General features: G+C 35.1%; 1 protein-coding gene across 10 annotated transcripts in view; it reads right to left on the bottom strand.

Moving 5' to 3' along the window:
- SOX6 (SRY-box transcription factor 6) overlaps positions 1–20,398 on the bottom strand; it is a 595,827-nt gene that overhangs the window by 343,921 nt on the left and 231,508 nt on the right. For 9 of the 10 annotated variants that reach the window (XM_032426940.1, XM_032426941.1, XM_032426931.1 and 6 more), the window contains one exon: positions 7,841–8,081. In XM_032426940.1, the coding sequence (XP_032282831.1) occupies positions 7,841–8,077 (237 nt within the window). In that variant the 5' untranslated portion in view covers positions 8,078–8,081. Of the gene's footprint in view, positions 1–7,840; positions 8,082–18,336; positions 18,597–20,398 lie in introns of those variants that run through there. The other variant, XM_032426933.1, reaches the window with a different exon arrangement.

Here is a 20,398-nt window from a genome sequence, read left to right as displayed (position 1 = left end):
ATCAGAAAATTATGAGATCAGCTTCCATTGATTAATACTGACCAATTTGACAAGAAGTCTACCTTAAAAAAACAAACAAAAATCTTCTGAATCTATCAAGGAAATAAAGCTATCTGGAACAGGCCTGGCTCAATCAAGCTGTTCTGCTAGACTACGTCATCCCAGGTTTTCTATTAATAATCAAGTCTTATTTTAAATAATTATTTAAAAGTGACCTTTCGTAAGTGTTGGAAATACTATAGAACCCAAACTATACTTTGGTCATGAAGGAATATTTGCATATGGATAGTAGACAGAAAAAATCAAACACAGGAACAGCCCTGGCATCACTATGAGGTGCACACCAGCAGCATATTGGTGAAAGAAATGAAAATAAAATATTTATGAAGCATAAGGATATCACATAAAAATGAAGCAAATTAGAGGAATATTGGTTGAATCCCAGAAAAGATAATCCTTATGAACATGAAGGAATGGTGTAAATTGTAAGTGAATGCCAGTCATGGAGTTTGTTAAGAGATTCATGTTATAGTCAGTGCTCTGCAAACTCCAGTCACTGGCTCTTATACAGTCTGAAAGATTAAAATAAAAATAAACATGGCATATCTCGTCTCCTTGAAAACATTCTGTATATACAGTTTTATTACACTGAAAAAGAAAAGATACTAGGGCCTGATTTTCCTTGAACTGTCAAAATACAAAAGAAATGCAAAAAGTCTTTGCACAGATGTAGCAAAGTACTGGATTTTTATATTTTGGCAGGTGCTCACTATGCAGCCCACATAATCACATGTTAATGACTGGAGTGTGTTAATCAGCATGCATACCTGATTCTTTCTTGCCCAAGGGGGAAAAAAGCCAACTATTCCAAAGCATGTTAGTGTTTCTACTTTTGATAAAGATTTTGATAATATGCTAGGTAAGAAAACTTTTCTACAAAGTATATTTAAAGGTATATTATATCATTAAGGTTAATAATAAAATAATTCCAATTTCCACAAACATCAAGATATTTTCAAGTGGCATACCAGTATTCATTCTGTTTAATTTAAAGTACCCAGATTTGGGGAAGTTTTTTAAAGATCTACCTTTTTTTTTTAAGATTTTATTTATTTATTCAACAGAGAGAGACACAGCAAGAGAGGGAACACAAGCAGGGGAAGTAGGAGAGGGAGAAGCAGGCTTCCCCGCAGAGCAGGGAGCCCGATGCGGGGCTCGATCCCAGGACCCTAGGATCATGACCTGAGCCGAAGGCAGACGCTTAACAACTGAGCCACCCAGGCGCCCCAAGATCTACATTTTTTTTAATAGCAGGAATGAAACAGTACATATAACCAGGAAATATGGAAATACCAAGATGATCAATGTGTTAACACTAGACAACAGTAGTTGTCTATTTCACTACCCACACCATGCAATAAAATATGGTTTTACCTTTTGGTTCAAATTCTAAGTACATTCCTGTCATTAAATTTCTGAGAGAGGTTTAAAAAGAGACTACTGTGTGCTAAATACAGTTTCAAATTTACGGAAATGGGAAATCTCCCACAAGGCTTCCTGGAGAACGTTGCTTCATGACTCAGGGGACAAAGGTGGGCATTTTTCACTTGTTACCAGAAGTTTAGGTTTGAAATTTACTTAAATTGAATGAATTCCAAAATCCTAAAATGAGAGGAGTGGTAACTAAATTTTCCAGGAAGTCTAAACCTTGCTAGTTTATGGATTCTTTTCCAGTGCTTCATAGACCAAGTAGGTACCAAAAAGATGCACATAAGCCTTGCCTTAGGTGTTAAGACTATAAAATAGGTCCAGGTGAACGAGTGGGCTTCACTACACTTTCTAAAGCACGGTCTCAATAAAAGTGAGAAAATAAATTTCATATGGGTGATACCTACTGTCTTAAATGACTAAATCTTACCAGAAACTGGCAAAACTCAAGTTTTTTAAATCTTTTAAAAGCTTACCAAATTAGAAATCTTCTAAAATTCTGTCACAACATAAATCATGGCTGAGAAGGATTAAATCCTCACTCAAAATTCCTGGACTATGTTATCATATAATGACAACAGCTTTAATACCAGTCACAATACAAAGTTCACACCAGAATTTTTATGACTCAAAGTGAACTACATGGAACACTCCTGAGGTGATTAGCAACTTCTTTGGACTAAAAGCAAAAATGTCAGAAAGGAGAAATTGTTTGCAAGCAAGACAATATTATTCCTAATATTTATTAAATATCTCAACATGCCTATTACTGTTTTCTTTCAACTACAACAAAGGTCATTATTGGCAGCTTTTATTTACAGTGAAAAATATTTTTAAAACTTTTCTAAAAAATAAAATTCATTCAGGGGAATTTAAGTAGGTCTCTAAAATAAACTCTGATATTCTGAGGCTCAGCGTCCAGTATGGTTATTTTTACTTAATTACATTAGTAATTAAAAGCCAGATGCATATAATCCCATTTTGACTTAAATTATATATCAATATAAGCATGCATGTAAAGTGCACAGATGCACATGTGTATAGAAGATCTCACTTAGAATCTTGTCATCACTTTGTGGATCTTGTAAGATATACTCTTGGTACACTGCCCACATTCCCATGGCCTACCCCAGAAGTCACCTGCAAACAGTTCCATCTTTTTTTTTTTTTTTTTTTACAAACAGCAGAAATTTATTTCTTACAGTTATAGAGGCTCAAAGTCCAAGATCAAGGTGCCAGCATGCTTGCCTTCTGGTAAGAGCCTCCCTCCACTCTTCCTGGCTCATACCCTCTCATTGTGTCCTCACATGGTAGGCAGTGCTGGGAAGCTCCAAACAACTCCATCTTAAGGAAAAAGCTTCTGTCCTCACATGGGACCATTCTCTGTCCAGGAGTCAGTCTACTCCCTCCCCCCACCTTGGTCTTAGCAATTTCATTTCCTGTTCATTCTTGACTAAATTTCTGCCCACACGACTAAATTCATGCCCACATGGCTTAAAATATTCTCTTCACCTTCTGTGTGAATCCTGCCTTCTTCAGAATCTATAGGAACTCAAAGAATAACCTCACTAACTGTTCACTCTTCCCCCCATAGCATCAAACTCTCACCGGTACCACTACCATAGTTTTCCTACTAGGTGTCCTTGTTTCTCCTGTTATCTCCCACAACCCGTTTGCTGCATAGCAGCCAAAAAACATAAATCAAATCATGTTAGTCCCTTGTTTAAAATCATCCAATGGCTTCCTCTTGCACTCGAAGTAAAGTCCAAACACCTCACTGTAGCCCACGATACCCCAAAGTCTCTGTCACCTGCCTGCCTCCTTGATTTCATCTCATACCATTCTCTCCCTCACCCACTCCATTCCAGCCACTCTGTTGTTTTCTGTTATTCAAATACACCTACCAAAAAGGCTGTTGCCCTTACTATAAACTCTAGCTGGGTGTCTTCCCCCAATTTTCGCGTAGTTGGTTCCTTCTCAAACCTCAACTCAAAAGTCACCCCTTCAAAGAGCACTTCCAGACTGTTTAGTCGTTCTTGATCACATTTTATTTAATTTTCTTTATTCCACTTATCATTGTGTGAAACTGGCTCACTCTGTGAAACTTCTTTATTGTCTGTCATACTACTAGAATCTAAGTTCTATGATAGCAGGGCTCCTTACTGTCTTATGCATAAGAAAGTTCCTGTACCTAGAACTTAGTAGGCACTATAGACTCAAGTAATCTTCAGCAAATAATCATTACACACAGTGTCATACTGCCGGTCACTAAATATAACCACAAAATATTCCTTCATCCTTGTTAACATTGAAAAGAATGATACACTACACATTTTTTCCATGAAAAAATTATGTGAATTTATTCCTATCTAATAAATCAGTCCTAATGAGAACAAAAACACATTTCAGGAGTCAGTGTCAATATTCCTCTGGAAAAAAAGAAAGTACTGGTACACTGGTACACTCATACCATAATGAAAATAGTAGTGGTTGTATGTAATGAACAAGGATGGTGAATTTTTATTTACACTAACTTTTGAGCCTTCAAATGGAATTTATCAATTAATACAGCACACTAAACTTGAAATCAAGCATTTTGGCATCTATAACATAAGAAATTATAATTAAAATCAGAATCTAAACTTCTTAATCTCAAATTGGCCTTTGAATGCCAATCTCTAAAATTTCTGTTCTCCTTTGCTTATGCCATAATGAATTATTTTCTTTGTTTGAAACTGCGTGGTCTCATATTTTGTTGGAACACCACGTCAAAATAATCAGAATTTCAACATTTCAAGATTTTTTTTCTAATCAGGAAGTGCGGATTAGCAGAACTTCTCTGCTTTGTCTTTACCGTCTCTTATAGTAAAGCTCTTCTGTGGTCTTGATATTTCAAAGTAAAACCTTCCTGAACCCAGTAGGTAAGAAACTTTTGGTGCCCGTTTCTAACTGTCCATGAGTGAAGGCCATTACAAAAAGTAAATAACAATGGAAACTGAATAGTTGCTGGTAGAATTTTTGTTCTTGTTTTTTACTTTTACATTTTATTTCTCCACAGCTATTTTATGGGGTTCAATTACAGTGGGTAATGAGTATGATCCATTGAAGAGAACTACCAAGTTTCACTTAACTTCATAACAATACTTTTGGATGTCATATTTATTTGAAAGTAGAATGAGGTAAAATGTTTATTAAATTTTACTTTAGTCAAAGTCCCCCCCCAACACACACACACATACGTGCGCACACACAAAACACACTCTATATGTAGGTTTGCAGGACTGCCCAGAAACCTAAAATCCTTCTATTGTTTTTCTTCCCTGGAAAGAAAAATTGGCTGGTGATATGATGCTTGCAGTGTAAGTCATTACAGGTCTGATGCTACAGTTGTTACACATTATTGAATCTATCGAATGAAAAGAGAGCACAAAGGGAATTTCCAAAGGCAGCTGCTATTTCCCATTTGTTAAATCCTTTTATTATACCATATAAGTACACAGCTGGGAAATACTATAGAGTGGGAGTTAAAACAAAATATTTTGGCTTCCAGACATTCAAAATACACAAAGGCTCCAGTGGAAAGCAGTGCTTGATATCAAAAGAGAGTGAAAGTTTGAAAACATTTCCAGCAAATATGATTTCTTTTATACTAATATATAACATATTTGTAAATTTAAACTATTTTATACTTCCATAAATCCCTCTTAATATAAGTTTGGTAAGCAAATTATTAATATCTATTTTCTGACAAAATTTTAGAACATAAAACTTTGAGAATGACTCACTGAAGCAAATTGGCACTTGCCAAAATACAAACAAATTTTACTAAGGAAAATAAGTAACATGTTCTCTAAAGAAGTAAAATTTGAAGGGTATTATTTATGCCTCAACCTATATTTTCAGCTTCACTATTTTTATTTGTGCATGACTATATCTGGTATAAGTGGCAAAACAGATCTTGAACCCATCCCTTCTCTCTATCCCATCTACCTCTACACTAACCCAAACCACTACCATCTCTTACTTGGATTTCTTTTTTATTTTTTTAAAGATTTATTTATTTATTTGAGAGAGAGTGTGTGAGAAAGAGAGAGAGAGAGCATGTATGAGTGGGGGGGAGGGGCAGAGGGAGAAGAAGAATCTCAAGCAGACCCTCTGCTGAGCACGGAGCCTGACAGGGGAATCGATCCCACAACCCATGAGATCCTGACCTGAGCCAAAACCAAGAGATGGATACCCAACTGACTGACCCAACAGGCGCCCCTTACCTGGGTTTCTGAAGTAGGCTCCCAACAGGTCTTGCTCCTCTCACTCTTGTCTCCCTCCCATCTATTCATACTATAGCCAGAGTGATCTATCTGCAATGTTCTAAAACCCTTCAATGGTTTTTCATTACACTTAGAATCAAACCTCACTTCCATAATGTTATATATGGTCTTGTTGAATACAGCCCCTACCTGTCTCTCCAACCAGATCTGATGCTATACTGCATCCTCACTTGTTACACTCCAGCCACAAAAACTATCTTTTTTTTTTTAACATTGATTTATTTCAGAGAGAGCAAGGGGAGGGGCAGAGGGAGAGGAAGAGAGAGAATCCCAAGCAGGCTCCCCATTGAGCCTGAAGCCTGACACCGGTCTCCATTTCACGGCCCCAAGATCATGACCTGAGCTGAAACCAAGAGTCAGACGCTTAACGAACTGGCACCCCAAAGACTATCTTTCATTTCCTGATACTCGGCTATATTTTTCTCACCTCAAATATTTCATACATGCTGTTCCCTCTGCTACTTTTACTCTTTCTTCTATTCTTTGCCTGGCTTGTTCCTATCATCCTTAGGTCAGAGAAGGCATTCCTATCCATCTATTCTAAATTAGGTTTATCCCATTATTTCTCACATAGCATTCTGTTCTTTTTCTTCCTAACACATATCACAATTTTAATTATATATTTATGTATGTGTATTTATTTAATTTCTGTCTCCTCTCCTAGATATAAGTTCCAGGAAAGCATAATCTTGCATATTTTTTCACCACAATACAGCCAGCACCTAGTAGCATACTGAGCCCAGAGAAGGTGCTCTATAAACATTTGATGAGATAAAAATAAAACATGGGCTTACTGTCTTCTCAAAAAGCCCGTGGCAGTGACTGGGTATCTATTTCACCCTTGCTATCTTGGAGGTCCAAAAATGATTCAGTTCAATCAGAAAAACAGACTTTTAGTCTTGCCTTTTTATACTGTCCTCTCCCCTCCATGCAAGGAAAATAAATCTTCCAATGGATCTAACTGTATAATGACAATGCCCCATGAACCTAAAGTTAGTCTAGAAAAGTCTTATTTTTCTTCCTTTCCCCTACTTCTCACCTACTGCTGCAGAGTGTTAGTTGTGTCTGCAAAATCAGCTGAAAAGGAAAAATGTCTGCCTCCATAATTTATAGAATCAAGTCTTTGACATTAAACATTAAGCACAGAGCAAGAATTACCAGCAGTAAAGGCATTTTTAAATATGATCTTATTTTTATTAAAGAATAAAACTTTTCCTCACAGCCCACTTAAAATGTCTTTCATTAACATAACCAAAAGTTAAGAAACGTAAAACAGGTTGTCAATTTCTAATCTAATAAAATACGTTAAGGTTTTGGTCAGTTCTAGATGCGAAACAATTGGATATTTTTGCTTTAAATTGACAATGCCACTTACTGTGGCTTCTGTTTTGATGGTTAGAGACAGAATTTTGCATGGGAAAGCTGCCTAAGATACTGCATGTATCTGATGTCTCTACCTTCAGGGAAAACTCCCGCAGTCTGATTGAATGATACTCAGGAGCTTTGCACGTCCTTTTGAAATTAATATATAGGCACATAAGTGAGAAAAGCTTTATTATAAATCAAAAATGACCATTAAAAATGATAAATACCTGCATTTCCCCACTGAAGATGTATTCACCATATGACCTCATTCACATAGACATGTTTGCTGAATATATATTTCAATGTTAATACACAGCCACACTTTATTTGATCATACTTATTTTGTGTCATTATCAAGTTCACCACCTTATTGAGAGATTCAGAGAATAAGATAACCAAACCTCTCCCCGAATTAAATTAAATATCTTTTGGCAAGTTGACCTAATAATGGACAAAAATTAAATCACAAACCATTTTCCAATCTTTCCCAGGTACTAGCATATTAATAACATTAATAATATATACATGGTGCTTGTTTCACGACCTAAACACAAATAACTCTAAGATATGTATTCTGAGCTTTTTCTAAAACACCTATTTGTGATGAGGCCACACTAACAGACACACTTAGCGACAGCGGCCAGATTTTAAAAGCTCACCATTCTTTGCTGAGACGACAGAACGCTGTCCCAGTCAGCATCTTGTTGAATGGTATTGACAAGTGTTGGTAGCTCCTCAGAGTGAGGTTTGTTGTGCATTATGGGGTGCAGAGGCAAATGGGAGGCCACATGTTGATCACCGCCCTCTTCCTTTTCCCTTGAGGTCAAATCTTGGGTCATCGCTTCCTCTCCATCAGCTGCACAGGCAAATGGAGAGGTGGCTTGCTTGGAAGACATTCTTCTGCAGAAGAAGGAAAGAACATGGATTCAAAAAGGCTGTCAATGACAGAAGAAGAAACTATCCCTTACATTTGACTAATTCAGAAAAAAAAAAGTACGTTCTCTAACTTCAGGTTGTTTATGAGCTACTCTAAACCACTTTGAAAAAGAACTTAGCTTATCTGTTCTACTCTCCCTCTCTGCTTTCAACTCCACAAACCTCTTCCTAGTAATTGCTACACATCTTCCTCCTTAACAATCCACAAAGGACATTTCTGAGGAATAAGTTTTCATAACATATAGTATACGTATGTGTGTATTTTTCCTCCCAGTTCTTCCAACTAGATTATCAAATTAGGTTGATGGCTAACAATGGGAAAAAAATAAATAAATAAGTGAATGAACTGACAAATAAGCCAGTTTGGAGGATGATTTTAAAGTAGAAATATCCAAATTTCTCTTATGCTTTATGTGGGAACAAAAGAAGTCTATGTGAGAAAATACAATCAGGAGAGTACATAATACATGTTGAAGGTCCTAACCAAATTTGGTCTTGACTCCTTAGTTTATACCTTGTATTATGAGGGCCAGGGCCTAGCATTGTTTAGTGTCAATCTGATCTTTTTTTAAAGATTTCCAAAATGTGTCAACTACTGCAACTTAACTTTTAAGTGACATATTGATCAAGTGGCTGATAATGTTAGATTAGTCTTAGGGCAATTTTGTAACATTTGAATTAAATATATGAAATAACTATGCCTCTATTTTATATTAGAAAGTACATACAAAATTCAAAGCATTTACTGTGAAAATAGTAAAATGCCTACTATACACCATATTTTTAAAACTGCAAAAACAATTACCAAACACTCATCTATGTACCCACAAGTAAACATCGACTGCATTTTGCACAAGGTCTCCATTCTGTGCTTTGTCAATATGATTTTCTTAACAAAATGTTTAGAAATAAAAACACCAGAGGTTTATAACTTAAAAGAAAAGACAGTTGAGTATTTTTTCTAAAACTTTGTTGTTTTCAGTTTATAGCATCTTTAGCTCTAAAATTGCTGTGTAACGAAGGAATAAAATCTCCACCTTAATTGCTCTTTAACATTAATTGATTTCATACCATTTTTTAAAAAATGCACAAATCAGTTAACATAGGAAACCACATGAGCATTTTTCAAATTAGCAAATCATTAACTTGCTAGTACTGTTTCTACAGACAAATAAATACTGATTAAAGGGTCTAGAAATCTGAGATTAACAGTTAAATTTACAAATCTGTCACATGCTTTCATGAATATTGCAGTGAAGGAAATATCAAGTGCAAAGAAAAATAATTAAGTTAATTCCAATTTAAACAGTAGTTTTTATGTAGCAGCCCATGTTTCACATAGGATTTAACAGCTAATGCTAAATTTCTCACAATTAATGAGGGGGCTCAGATTTAGTATCCTACAGTGAAAAAAATTAATATAAGATCAGCTAATCTAATTATGCACAGTTCTAAATAAAAGTATTACAGGCTTTTGAAGTGCTTTGAAACATATTAAAATGCTGATACCTACTTATAATAATCATTCTACAAATAATAAAATTTCATCTGTTAGACTTGATACTAGAAAATAAAATGGGGGAAAGGAAGTACAGAAGAATGTCTATATTTTCTTTGAGAAGAAAGAAATAAATGTTCTAAAGAGTACTATATCAAAGAATCAGATAAGTATATTCTTGTCTAATTTCTATCAAAACTAGCACGTGGAGAAATGCATATACACATATGGAAAGTGATACCAAAGGATGTTTTTCATTGTACAGGGATCACTGCAAATACTACAGTAAAGCCAGACAAATTATAACTGGTCTGCAAATTTATCCAGAGTTTACCATAAACAACAAGAGTGTTTTCATAGTTCAGATAATGACAGTACCAATAATGTAATCATTCACATTAAAAACAAAAGAATGAATTTACTGCTGCCTTTTAAAACAGTTAAATACAATTGGAAGTCATAAGCCAAAACTCAGTGTGACTTTAGCTCCCCAACAAACATCCTCTATTATAAAGTGACTTGGCTCCTTCCAATAGCAATATCTGTGATTGTTGCTTTAGTATAAATTAATCATGACACAAAACCCAAAATGAAAAGTCTCTTAAGAATAATTTCAAGTATAAACTGCACCAATGAACAATAGTGCACAATCCTAATTAAACACAACCATGCAGCTGTAAAAATAGACTAAATCTGTCCAAAGCTGGGTTGAGTTTAAAGGCTGGTTTGTTAGAATGTTTTCTTAAGGAAGGCTGGGCCCTCAGTCTTAATCAGCCAATAAATTATTTCCTGCAATTACATTAAATAGAAAATTATCTTCAAATGGGGAGTGTTAATTGAAAATCAAAATTCAGAGGGAAGTTTAGAAATTACACGCTGAATACAATTAGTGAGGAAAGGCTTCACCTCTACTTCATCAACAGTCTTCTGGTGATTCCTCCAGTGACCATTCAGGAAAGCTACCTATTTACAACATCACACAATTTGTCTTTTATTTTGCACCTACAAATACAAATGTCTATCAAGGTTGCAAATAAAAGATAGGCTGCCAAAAAAAAAAAAAGCAATATTAAATTTGACTGTTCATCCTCAGTTCACACCATCGTTCGGGGACAAGGAGAGGGGGAATGTTAGGGCAATAACAGTTAACAACCAAGGAAGGCATACTCAACTTCAAAATCCTTCCCTTTACCTAAGGAACTAACATTTTTGTTCCAAGGAGCATACTTTACCGTATCATATTTTATTTAATTTCTTGAGTTTACTCTACCACAGTTCTCAACGCGTTGCTAGCAGAGAAAAAGGTGATTTTGCGGTATTGTTCCCCTGCAGGCATTTCCTTTTGATAAAATTGTTGGCTTCTTTCAGGTTGGTTTTTAATTGTTGTAGTTTGGTAGTTTTGTTGTATTTTTAAAAAGGAAAATGTGTACACATACTTTTTAAAGCAAAGTTTATTAAGTAAGTCTTAAATTTCCTGATTATTAGATTCAATTTACTGATTACTTTTTACACAATTACTTTATTAAAGAATCCTTCAACTTACTGATTACATCCTCATTCATTTCTTTACTTTAGCTTTCCTTTTTTAAAACATTTTACTAGACCAACTAAACTATTCTGGAAGCTGCAAAGATACTTGACTTTTGGTAATGCCTTCACTATAACCACTGCACCATGGTTACTCTCCTTTAGAAACTCATAAATCAAATATGCACTTGGTGTTAATGTTTTAAAATGTCACCTGGGATGCTCACTTTTATTTTTAATGCTCATTTAGTAATTTTTCATTACAAAAATTTTTACCCCCCCACCGTGTATTAGAACTGTAGCTTACTTTAGCTGCTGTCATATAAAACTAGTAAGCAAAAGAATCAAAATCCTTGTGAAAATGGTCAATTTCTATGTGACTTTACTTTGTTTTATTTTTGCACTATTATAACTTAAAAATCATTCAAATGAATTGTTTTTTTTAATTTGTATTAAAAAAAATCTCCCTAGTTATACCCCCTGAAAACAGGGGTTTATAATGGAAGTGCTGACACAACCCTAACTAAAGCAGCGCAAATGTTGCCGCTATAATACACAAAATCAAGTTCTATTATTCTAAACTATCCTCGCTCATGGGATTTTTCTTTACTGTGCTCCCAGCCAAACTGCTGAAGCATGAAAAATTTAAATGCAATCAAATGCGCCCAATTCTACTTTACTAGAACAAGTGTCTACAGTGGTACAATCTTAAAAGGAGATGCAACAGATTTGTTTGGTGTTTTTTTTAACTGTTTATTTATAATACAGTGCATTGGAGATAAAATAAAAGAGGAAATTACACTCACATGGTACTAGTGTATTGACTACACAGAGTACATTATAATCAGAGAGAAAAACTACATTGTCAACTTATCACATTGGTTAAACAAGATGGTTTTCTGGGGCATAGCTATTATCAAGTAAAACCTCCAAAGAGAATTACATATCTTTGGGACACATGAAACTAAATTCCCATCATGTGTTCCCCGAGTTTGAAATGTCTCTGCCCAGAAGATCAAGTGAATTCCCAGGATGCCAGGCCATTGGGAAGAACTTCAGGGCTTAGGACTTTTGGGAATGAGATTGTTGGAAATAAAGTCTCCAGTAATAGATAATGTTTTCTAGGAAGTCAGTAGGAGTATCTCTAGAAAGATGATAATTATTTTACTTCAATCCAAAACCCCAGTAAAAAATCTGAATGTTTAAGCCATCACAAATTTATTCAGACAGTAAATTTACTTTATGTTCTTTAACAAGTAATTAAGATAAGCTGGTCCAAGACTTTATAAAATGGTAAGGATATGGATATCTATACATTAAGCCCTCTATCTCAGAAAATCAAATTCTCTAGAATTTTAAACCAGCCTGACCTGCTGTTGTTATTTTTAAGAAACAGTTATTTGTAAATGTTTAAAGGTTAGGATTATTTTAAAACAATTTTCTCCTAGGGCTTCACCACTTGAAATTACTTTTTTTTAAACTATTGCCTGGGAAGAACCCATTTCAAAATGATTTTACATAGGTATCAAAAAGAGCCACTGAATTTATTGGAACAATATTTTTAACCTAATTTTTTAAAATGTTTTCCTTACTTCTAAGATAATTATCAAATGGCATTCACTTGTTAGGTGTATTACATTTATTCAAAAGAGGCTCAATTTTTAACATAAGGCAACATTTTAATAGTTGGTTTACTTAAAGAAAAAATTAAACATTCAGGCCAATATTCACATGTGTTTTTGCAACTCAGCCCCAGGCTACCCAGGTAGACTTACTTCTGTCAGATAATTCACTGTTAATTTAATGCTGCAATTGATCTGATACTAAGAAATAAACAACTAATTTTCCAAAAATATAACACAGTGCCTCTCATTTTGAGCATGAGTAACAGATATGTTCAGCTGCCAAAATGCACAATACTTAGGAACCCCTACAAGGGATGCCAGTCCACCCAGCCTAGGGCAAAGAATGATTTTTCCTGCACCTCTAATTCCCATGTTTAAGGATTGAGGGATGGGGAAGGATCCCGATTCCAGACATTAAAATGAAGACATCCCTCTCAAAACTTGTCCTGCTTCATTAGGGTAAAGGCTGAGAACGGTTGCTGATTCTTTGTATTTTATCCAGCACTACCTCCTCTCCCCAACTCCACCCCCAAACTTCCCTCAGCTTCTGCCAGGTTTTTCCTCTCTCTTTCATCTGTTTAATAAGTAACTGAGAAAATTCAGTGAAAAAGAAGGTAACTGCTTTCAGAGCTACCTTGGAGAGTTATAAACCTATCTTTTAAAGTTTGTAGTGGCTCTTTCAGAACATACATGGTAACATATACAGACAATATCTGTTAGAAGAAAATTCACTGATTTATCTGTTAGATCAAGAGAGATGAGGCAAATGAAATATGCTTGAGGCCCTTGAAGTATGTCTAAGAAGGGGCTTAAATTAATAGATTCTGACTTATCTAAGGTTTCTAATTTTTCACACCAAAGCACCAAAATTGTCTCCAAAAGCCTTCTGAGGTTCTTACAAAACAGAGACTACCTGGAACAGATTCTTCTCAAGTCATCAAAGTTTGTGTTTCTAGAGTTTATATTTAGCTGACAATATTGCTGTCACTTTATATAGCTTAAGACTGTTCTTTGGACTAGAGCTCATATGTCTTGGAATGCTTTGACTCATGAATTGTTTCTCCTGATAATGTTACATCACGTAACCACCTCTGTCTAATTGGTTAGTATCTGCTGGAAGAGGCAGGCAACCAGCCTAAAGACTAGCCGGCCTGCCTGACTGCCTATGGAAAACCTGTAACTGTTACATGTATCTCTGAGTATCCAGTTTCTTCTGGAGATCAAAACAACTTGACTTCATGTAACCTCTATCTATACTTCTGTTTATAGTAATACTGAATTTTTCTCACAGTTTTTCTACCAGTAACTTGTTGGGATCTTTGCTTTGGAAAGCCAGGCCCAGAATTTATAAATAAAATCAGTCACTTAACAATAAGAGCAAAACCAAACAATGGCTACTATAAATACACACTAACTTAGAGGATTTTAATCAAGCACAATGACTTTATAGCTCAACCAAAAGACCTCTATGTGGCTTGAATGAAAACTGTCTACAATAGTAGCAAAATGAGTTTATTTATATATGCTTACTTTGAATCTCCTCTTCACATGAAATGAAAACCATAATTTTTAAAGTGAAAACCAAACATGTCTTTGTCAGCTTGAAACCTATCCACTACTCTAGAAGCCCAATTAAAGATAACTTATCCACTTATTAATAAAAATCATAAACCAGAACAATAACTTCTCAGAGAGAAAGGACAGGAACCTGTCACTGTATGCTTTTCCATTCTTACCTCTATTTTCACTTTTTAGTATTGCCAGAAAAAAAGAGAAATATGGGAATTGATGTTGGACAGATTGTTTCAAAAAATGAAGGCTCACGTGTGATGACCATGAACAAAACTACATAAAGAAGTTAATCTCTGAGGTTTTCCTTCAGCTAAATAAAGCAATCCAGCAATTCCTCTCTTCCACGTAAATGAAATAAGGTATAAATTTTACGTTCCTATCAAATAAGAGGAGGGTGAGGCAAGGGAAGGGGAGGGGATAAAGGAGGGATGAAGGGGAAAGGGGAGGAGAGAAACAACCATGGCTTTGCAGTTCATTTTCGGTTTGTCTACTTAATGAAAACCTCATTGTACAACCCTGAAAACCATTTCCAGCAGGCAAAGTATTTCTGATTCAGCGGAGGTTACACAAGCATCAGAGCAGTTAAATATAGGTGCCGAGCTGCATTGCCAGGAGCTCTTAGTACTGTGAGTTAGTGTTACCTGACAGCTTAGTGAATATAAAATTACTTGTTTCTCCAATTGAAGACAATCAAATTGTCACCTTCCATTGTAATAATGCACAACTAGTGATCAGCAAAGTGCAAACATAATTACCATGAAGAAAACAAAAAATCAAATCTAAATCTCTACAGAGTAAACACATCTATCTGGCTTCCCCCAAAAAGGAGTGCATTTTAATACTGAAGGCTATGATGCAATCTTTGTTATTTAACAGTAAGATTTATTAGTCTTACGTTAAACTAAAATGAAAAGCAACACGAAAGACCAATTCATAAAAAGTGAATACAAATACCAGTAAGAGCACTACAACTTTCCAGACAGAGTACAAGGCCTACAAATTATATTGCTGCCATTTGGGCCGATAATGTTAAGTGTATGTCAGCAGCACGTCCATTATAAAAACCATGCTTTAAGAGATTTCTTTCCAGCCTAGAAACATTTCTAAAGGTTGAAAAAAAACCAGGTAGGATCCAACCTCAAAAGCTCTTGTCTTAATTTCTCCTTAAAAAAAAAAAAAAAAAAGTTGTGTTTCATTTTTGTCTTCTAAAGTGGCCTGTATTTTTGAGGTTGAAAATTTACCTAACAAAATTGATTTAATATCTCTATCCAAGTTTAGAAAAATAACCAAGCATAGGGTACATGTCTACAACTATTATTGAGACACTCAGCATCTGGAATTCTTGTCCAAATTTGGTGGCCAGATTGGCCCACTATGAAAGTGATTTCAGTAACTCAAAACTGGGTTAGTATTAAAGCACTGAAAATTTGACATGGTTCTCCCATACCCTGAAGATTCCGAAGATATAAATATAGATGTTGCTCCAAACAAACTGCTTTTTTAAAAGCTCTTTTCGTAAAGTGATTTTATATCTAACTCAAGATTTAAAACATTCAGATTTATATCATTCCTTCCAATATGGAAAAAACTATCTTTCCCATCCTGAAAACACTCCACACATAGGGGTTTTCTTCTTTCATCAGTAATGTCCTCCTTTTAACAGATATATGACCACTTACAGCTATTGCCTGATATTCCATTTTTACCCGATACTTCTGTTCTAAACAATATCTTTTTTAATCCTCCGACACACACACACACACACACACACACACACAAAATAACAAATGGGTCAGTTGAAGGAGAGGAAGAAGCACGGCACCAGAGTGCAAGTGGAATGAATCAGGGACCATCAACAACATAGGATTCCCTGAGCTTGAATTTTACCATATAAATTTAGACATTTCATCCTTTATAAATCTGAAATGGCCAATCAATCTTATTCTTCACTCGTACTCCACCATTACCCCCATTTTATAAGGGAAGAGTGGAGAAAAGGGTGAGATGAAGACACTGGATTGACTCTATGGCTTAATCAGAAGCAGAATGAAGATGAGAGAAAAAGAGGAAAACAAAAATCCAATCTCTAGTTACAAGTTTTATCGCGATTTGAGATACATTTCACATCATTAAAAGAAGTCTGGATTTGAGAAATAAGACTGTTTTAGGAAAAGATCTTTTTCTTGACATTGCCCACTTTCAAAATATAGAATAAAGCTTCCTCCCCACCACCCTGGCCCAGGAAACCCTACTTACAAGCTTACCAAAATAAAAACAGCCCAGCACAGGGGATGCGATCGGTGTTTTTTGAACTTCAGTGATAAGTAACTTAATACGTTCCTAAATTATGCTCCTGCAGAATATTCCATACAATATAGTAATAGTAAAAAAGGATCAACAAGAGGAAGAAAAAAGAAAAACCTGTTGTCATAGAATGTCTTCCATTCCTAGGGAGATAAATGCTTGCAAAGATATTATCATAAGCTTACACCCAGTGGAAGAAAAATAGAAAATATTAAAAGGTTTTGTTTTATTTTTTTCTTAAAAAGGAAGCTTATTCTATATATTCCATGAGATTAGAGATCGTGTCTGTCTTGTTCTTTACTGGATCATCAGTGCCCCGCACAGAGCACACAATCAGTATTGTCTACATATTGTCTAATATTGGAAAGAAAGAGGGAAAATCAGAGAGGGAGAGATGGGCAAACAGCTTATTTTTCAAACTTAAGGTGAATACATAATCACAGAAAATACCACTCACATGTTAATGCTGCCAACCTAAACATTACCCTTCTTCTATGCTCTTTTTGTCAAACATCTCATTCCTTAATATTTAAATCATAATTTTTATATTTATATACCCAACACTGAGCGCTCTCTCATCTTCCTGAAATACAACAGTCCTCAAATGACTGCTAGACATTTATACCAAGATGTACTCTGCTATGTCATATTCAACAAACTTAAAATTAGTTTCATCATTATTTTCTTCAACACCCTCCCTCATTCATTCACACCCAGAAAAGCATCATTCTCGGAATCATCCAAATTCAAAACATGACACTGCATCTGTCTCCTCTTTTATTCTTGTTCCTCACTGCCAGACTGTCATTAAGTTCCATCAATTCTTCCTTAAGAAAATTTCTTCTGCTCACACCTACTTACCATGCTCATAATCACCTGAGTAGGGCTTTATTACACTTCATACCTAGACTCTTACAGCAGACTCTAAATTGGTTTCCTTAATTTCATTTTCTCCCCCTCCAAATCAATCTTACTGCTATTCCCTTCATCAAACCACTCTTTTGATCAAGAAACATTGGTGGCTTTCCCCTGATGACAAAAAAAAGTTCAAACTCCTGACTCTGGCATTCGGGACCCTCCATTCAGAATCAACCAATCTTTCTAAATTTATCTTCTAGTATTCTACACTTTAACCTTCTATTCTAACTAGACTGATAGACACAGGCTTCACTTATTGCTGCCCCCCCAGCCCCACCTTTGTTCTGCCTGCCTCCCCCTACTTCCCTCATTCTCCTCCTTTCTTATCACTAGGAAACGAACTGAGATAATTCCAAGTAACTATGATCCACCCCTCTTCTAATCACTCCTAATAAGTGCTCTGAAAATTTGTTTTTATGTCACTCATTCCACACTTAATGCATACTATCTTACTTAATCTTTTTAAAAAGTGTAATATCACTGTATTTCTTAAAAGTAATCCCAACCAGAGTATAAAACTTTCAAGGGCAAGAACAAAATCCTGGCTTCTCTGTATTCCCACAAGTACCTAGTACAATACTTTGCATAAAGAAAACACTCAATAAATATTTTTTGCCCAATTACTTAAATATTAAATGAATAGGCAGAAATAAATTTAGAGTATCATATTTAACCAGAGGATTTAAAGTAAAGCCCCTAGATTTCTGTACCTAACTTGGTTTTCCAGGGCTATCTCTTCTTCTCCTACCCCTGGCCAGTAAAATTCATCTCATACCTTAAAAGTTCCACATATTCGATGGCAAGAAAGTCCCTCCAAAATCATCAATTTATGTTGTTAAAAACACTGGAAAGTTAGATGGATGGATGGATGGATGGATGGATGGATGGATGGATGGATGTTGGAGAGATGGCTGAAAAGATGCATGAATAGTATTTACTAGTTGCTTAGAAAGTACTAGTCACTGCACTGAGCACTGCTACATGTATTAACCTCATTTAGTTCTCAGAACAGTTCTAGGATTTAGATAATGTCATTGTCCTTGTTTTATGATAAGGAAACCAAGGCACAAAAACATTTATTTTTTTAAAAATTAAAATTTGCCTAAAGTCACACCTTGTAAAAACAAAAAGCAGAATTTGAACTGAAGTGGTCTAACTCCAGGGCTGATGCTATTAGAATTAAAGGTAACTAACAGTAATTCTAAATTAAATAAATTATTAACTATTTTCAATTATCATCTGAATTTTTCTTTACTAATGTATATACTTCCTATTTTTAATATTACAGTTAGATATTCTGGATTCTCATTTAATCTAAGCTTAGTCAAAGGATTTGTTATTTTTTTCCTTCCTTCTACGGGTGAAGGTGTTTAATTATTGGTTAACAACTATTAAAAAAAAAAAAAAACAGAGAAAGAGAGAGAAGAGAGGAGAGGTGCCAACCCTCTAACTAATCCATTTGACTCTCATTCTAAACAGCTTGACAACAAAATTATTTATGGAAATAGTTAAAGGTATTGGCACACAAAGCTGAGAGGTTCACTGTAGTTTTTATATGGTAAATTTTCTAACATATATTTGTTTGTTGTTAACTATCCATGCATTCCCTAGCATGCTTTTACTGGTTAGTCTAGACGGTCAACATTTAACTATATTCTTACATAGACAATTGTGAGATAAAATAAGGATGTTGCTGCCCAATCATTTCAAGGTCTAGAGAAACGTGAGATCCAATTTCTACCTTCCACCTCTTACCAGAAAGGCCACACCAGAAGCATCGGATACAACTGCAGCTGTCTCATTACAAAGGTGTTGAGGACAGCCTTGAAAAAAATGAGATGAGGTACTTGAGCAGTATATATTTAACACACGACCCTTTAAAATCTGACTGCCATATAACATTACATGTACCCTAACTTCTGGGGGAACGAAATAGAAAAAAAAAAACTCATACACAGGGACTTGCATTTTTATAAATTATAATTGAACGTGAAAGCTGAGGAAAGGTTTTCACCACTAACCCAAATGTCCACATTTTTTATATACACCAAATAGTCTAGTTTCACAAGTAATTAAATTGCAGCTATCATGTATTTCTCCCTCCCTACCTTCACCGTCCCTCCCTTCCTTATAGCTATTTGCTGTAAGTTTCTCACTTGCATTTGCTGGTAACATGGTATCACAAACAGCTCCAGGAGAACATGAGAATCTAATTGTTCCCATGAATCATTACACAAAATTGTTTGAGTTTATCATTATAAACGACAAGTATGATGACCCACTGTCTTGCATACTCAGGGATTCTTTACCAAGTACCCAATGCACACCTATCAAGCCACAGAACTTCTAGTTTTTTTCAAGCTTTGTTATGGGAAAGAATCTTGCATTGTTATCCAGTTCTAATTTTTCTTCTCATATAAGCACCACCTCACAGTTTCCCAAAATCAAAAAACTTTTAGTTATCATGCCTAATCTATTACATTTTTTTATTTCTTCAAAAGTAAATCTTTGATGTGCATCCATGGTGCCTAGAAACTGGAAAACTGCTACCAGTCTTAACGGAATCTATTGCCATAAGAGAAGAGTGTGGTGTAGTGGAAGGTTTAGAGTAGAGATTTAAATCTCAGACCACTCATTTACTAGATCTGTGAACTTGAGAAGTTACCTAACTCTCTGAGCTTCCACGTCTCCATCTGTCAAGTTAGAGATAACTCTTCCTTGAAGAGTTGTGAAGATTAAATTATGTGCAAGTACTTAGTATTTGGTAGGTATTAAATGAATGTAAATTTCTTTAAATAAAACTTCACAGAAAAATAGTTTGACTCAAACAAAAAAAA

This window comes from Phoca vitulina, unplaced genomic scaffold, assembly GCF_004348235.1.
Source record: "Phoca vitulina isolate PV1807 unplaced genomic scaffold, GSC_HSeal_1.0 scaffold36, whole genome shotgun sequence".
Lineage (NCBI taxonomy): Eukaryota > Metazoa > Chordata > Mammalia > Carnivora > Phocidae > Phoca > Phoca vitulina.
Note: the sequence above shows the minus strand (reverse complement) of the source record. Positions and strands in the feature narration are given on the sequence as shown.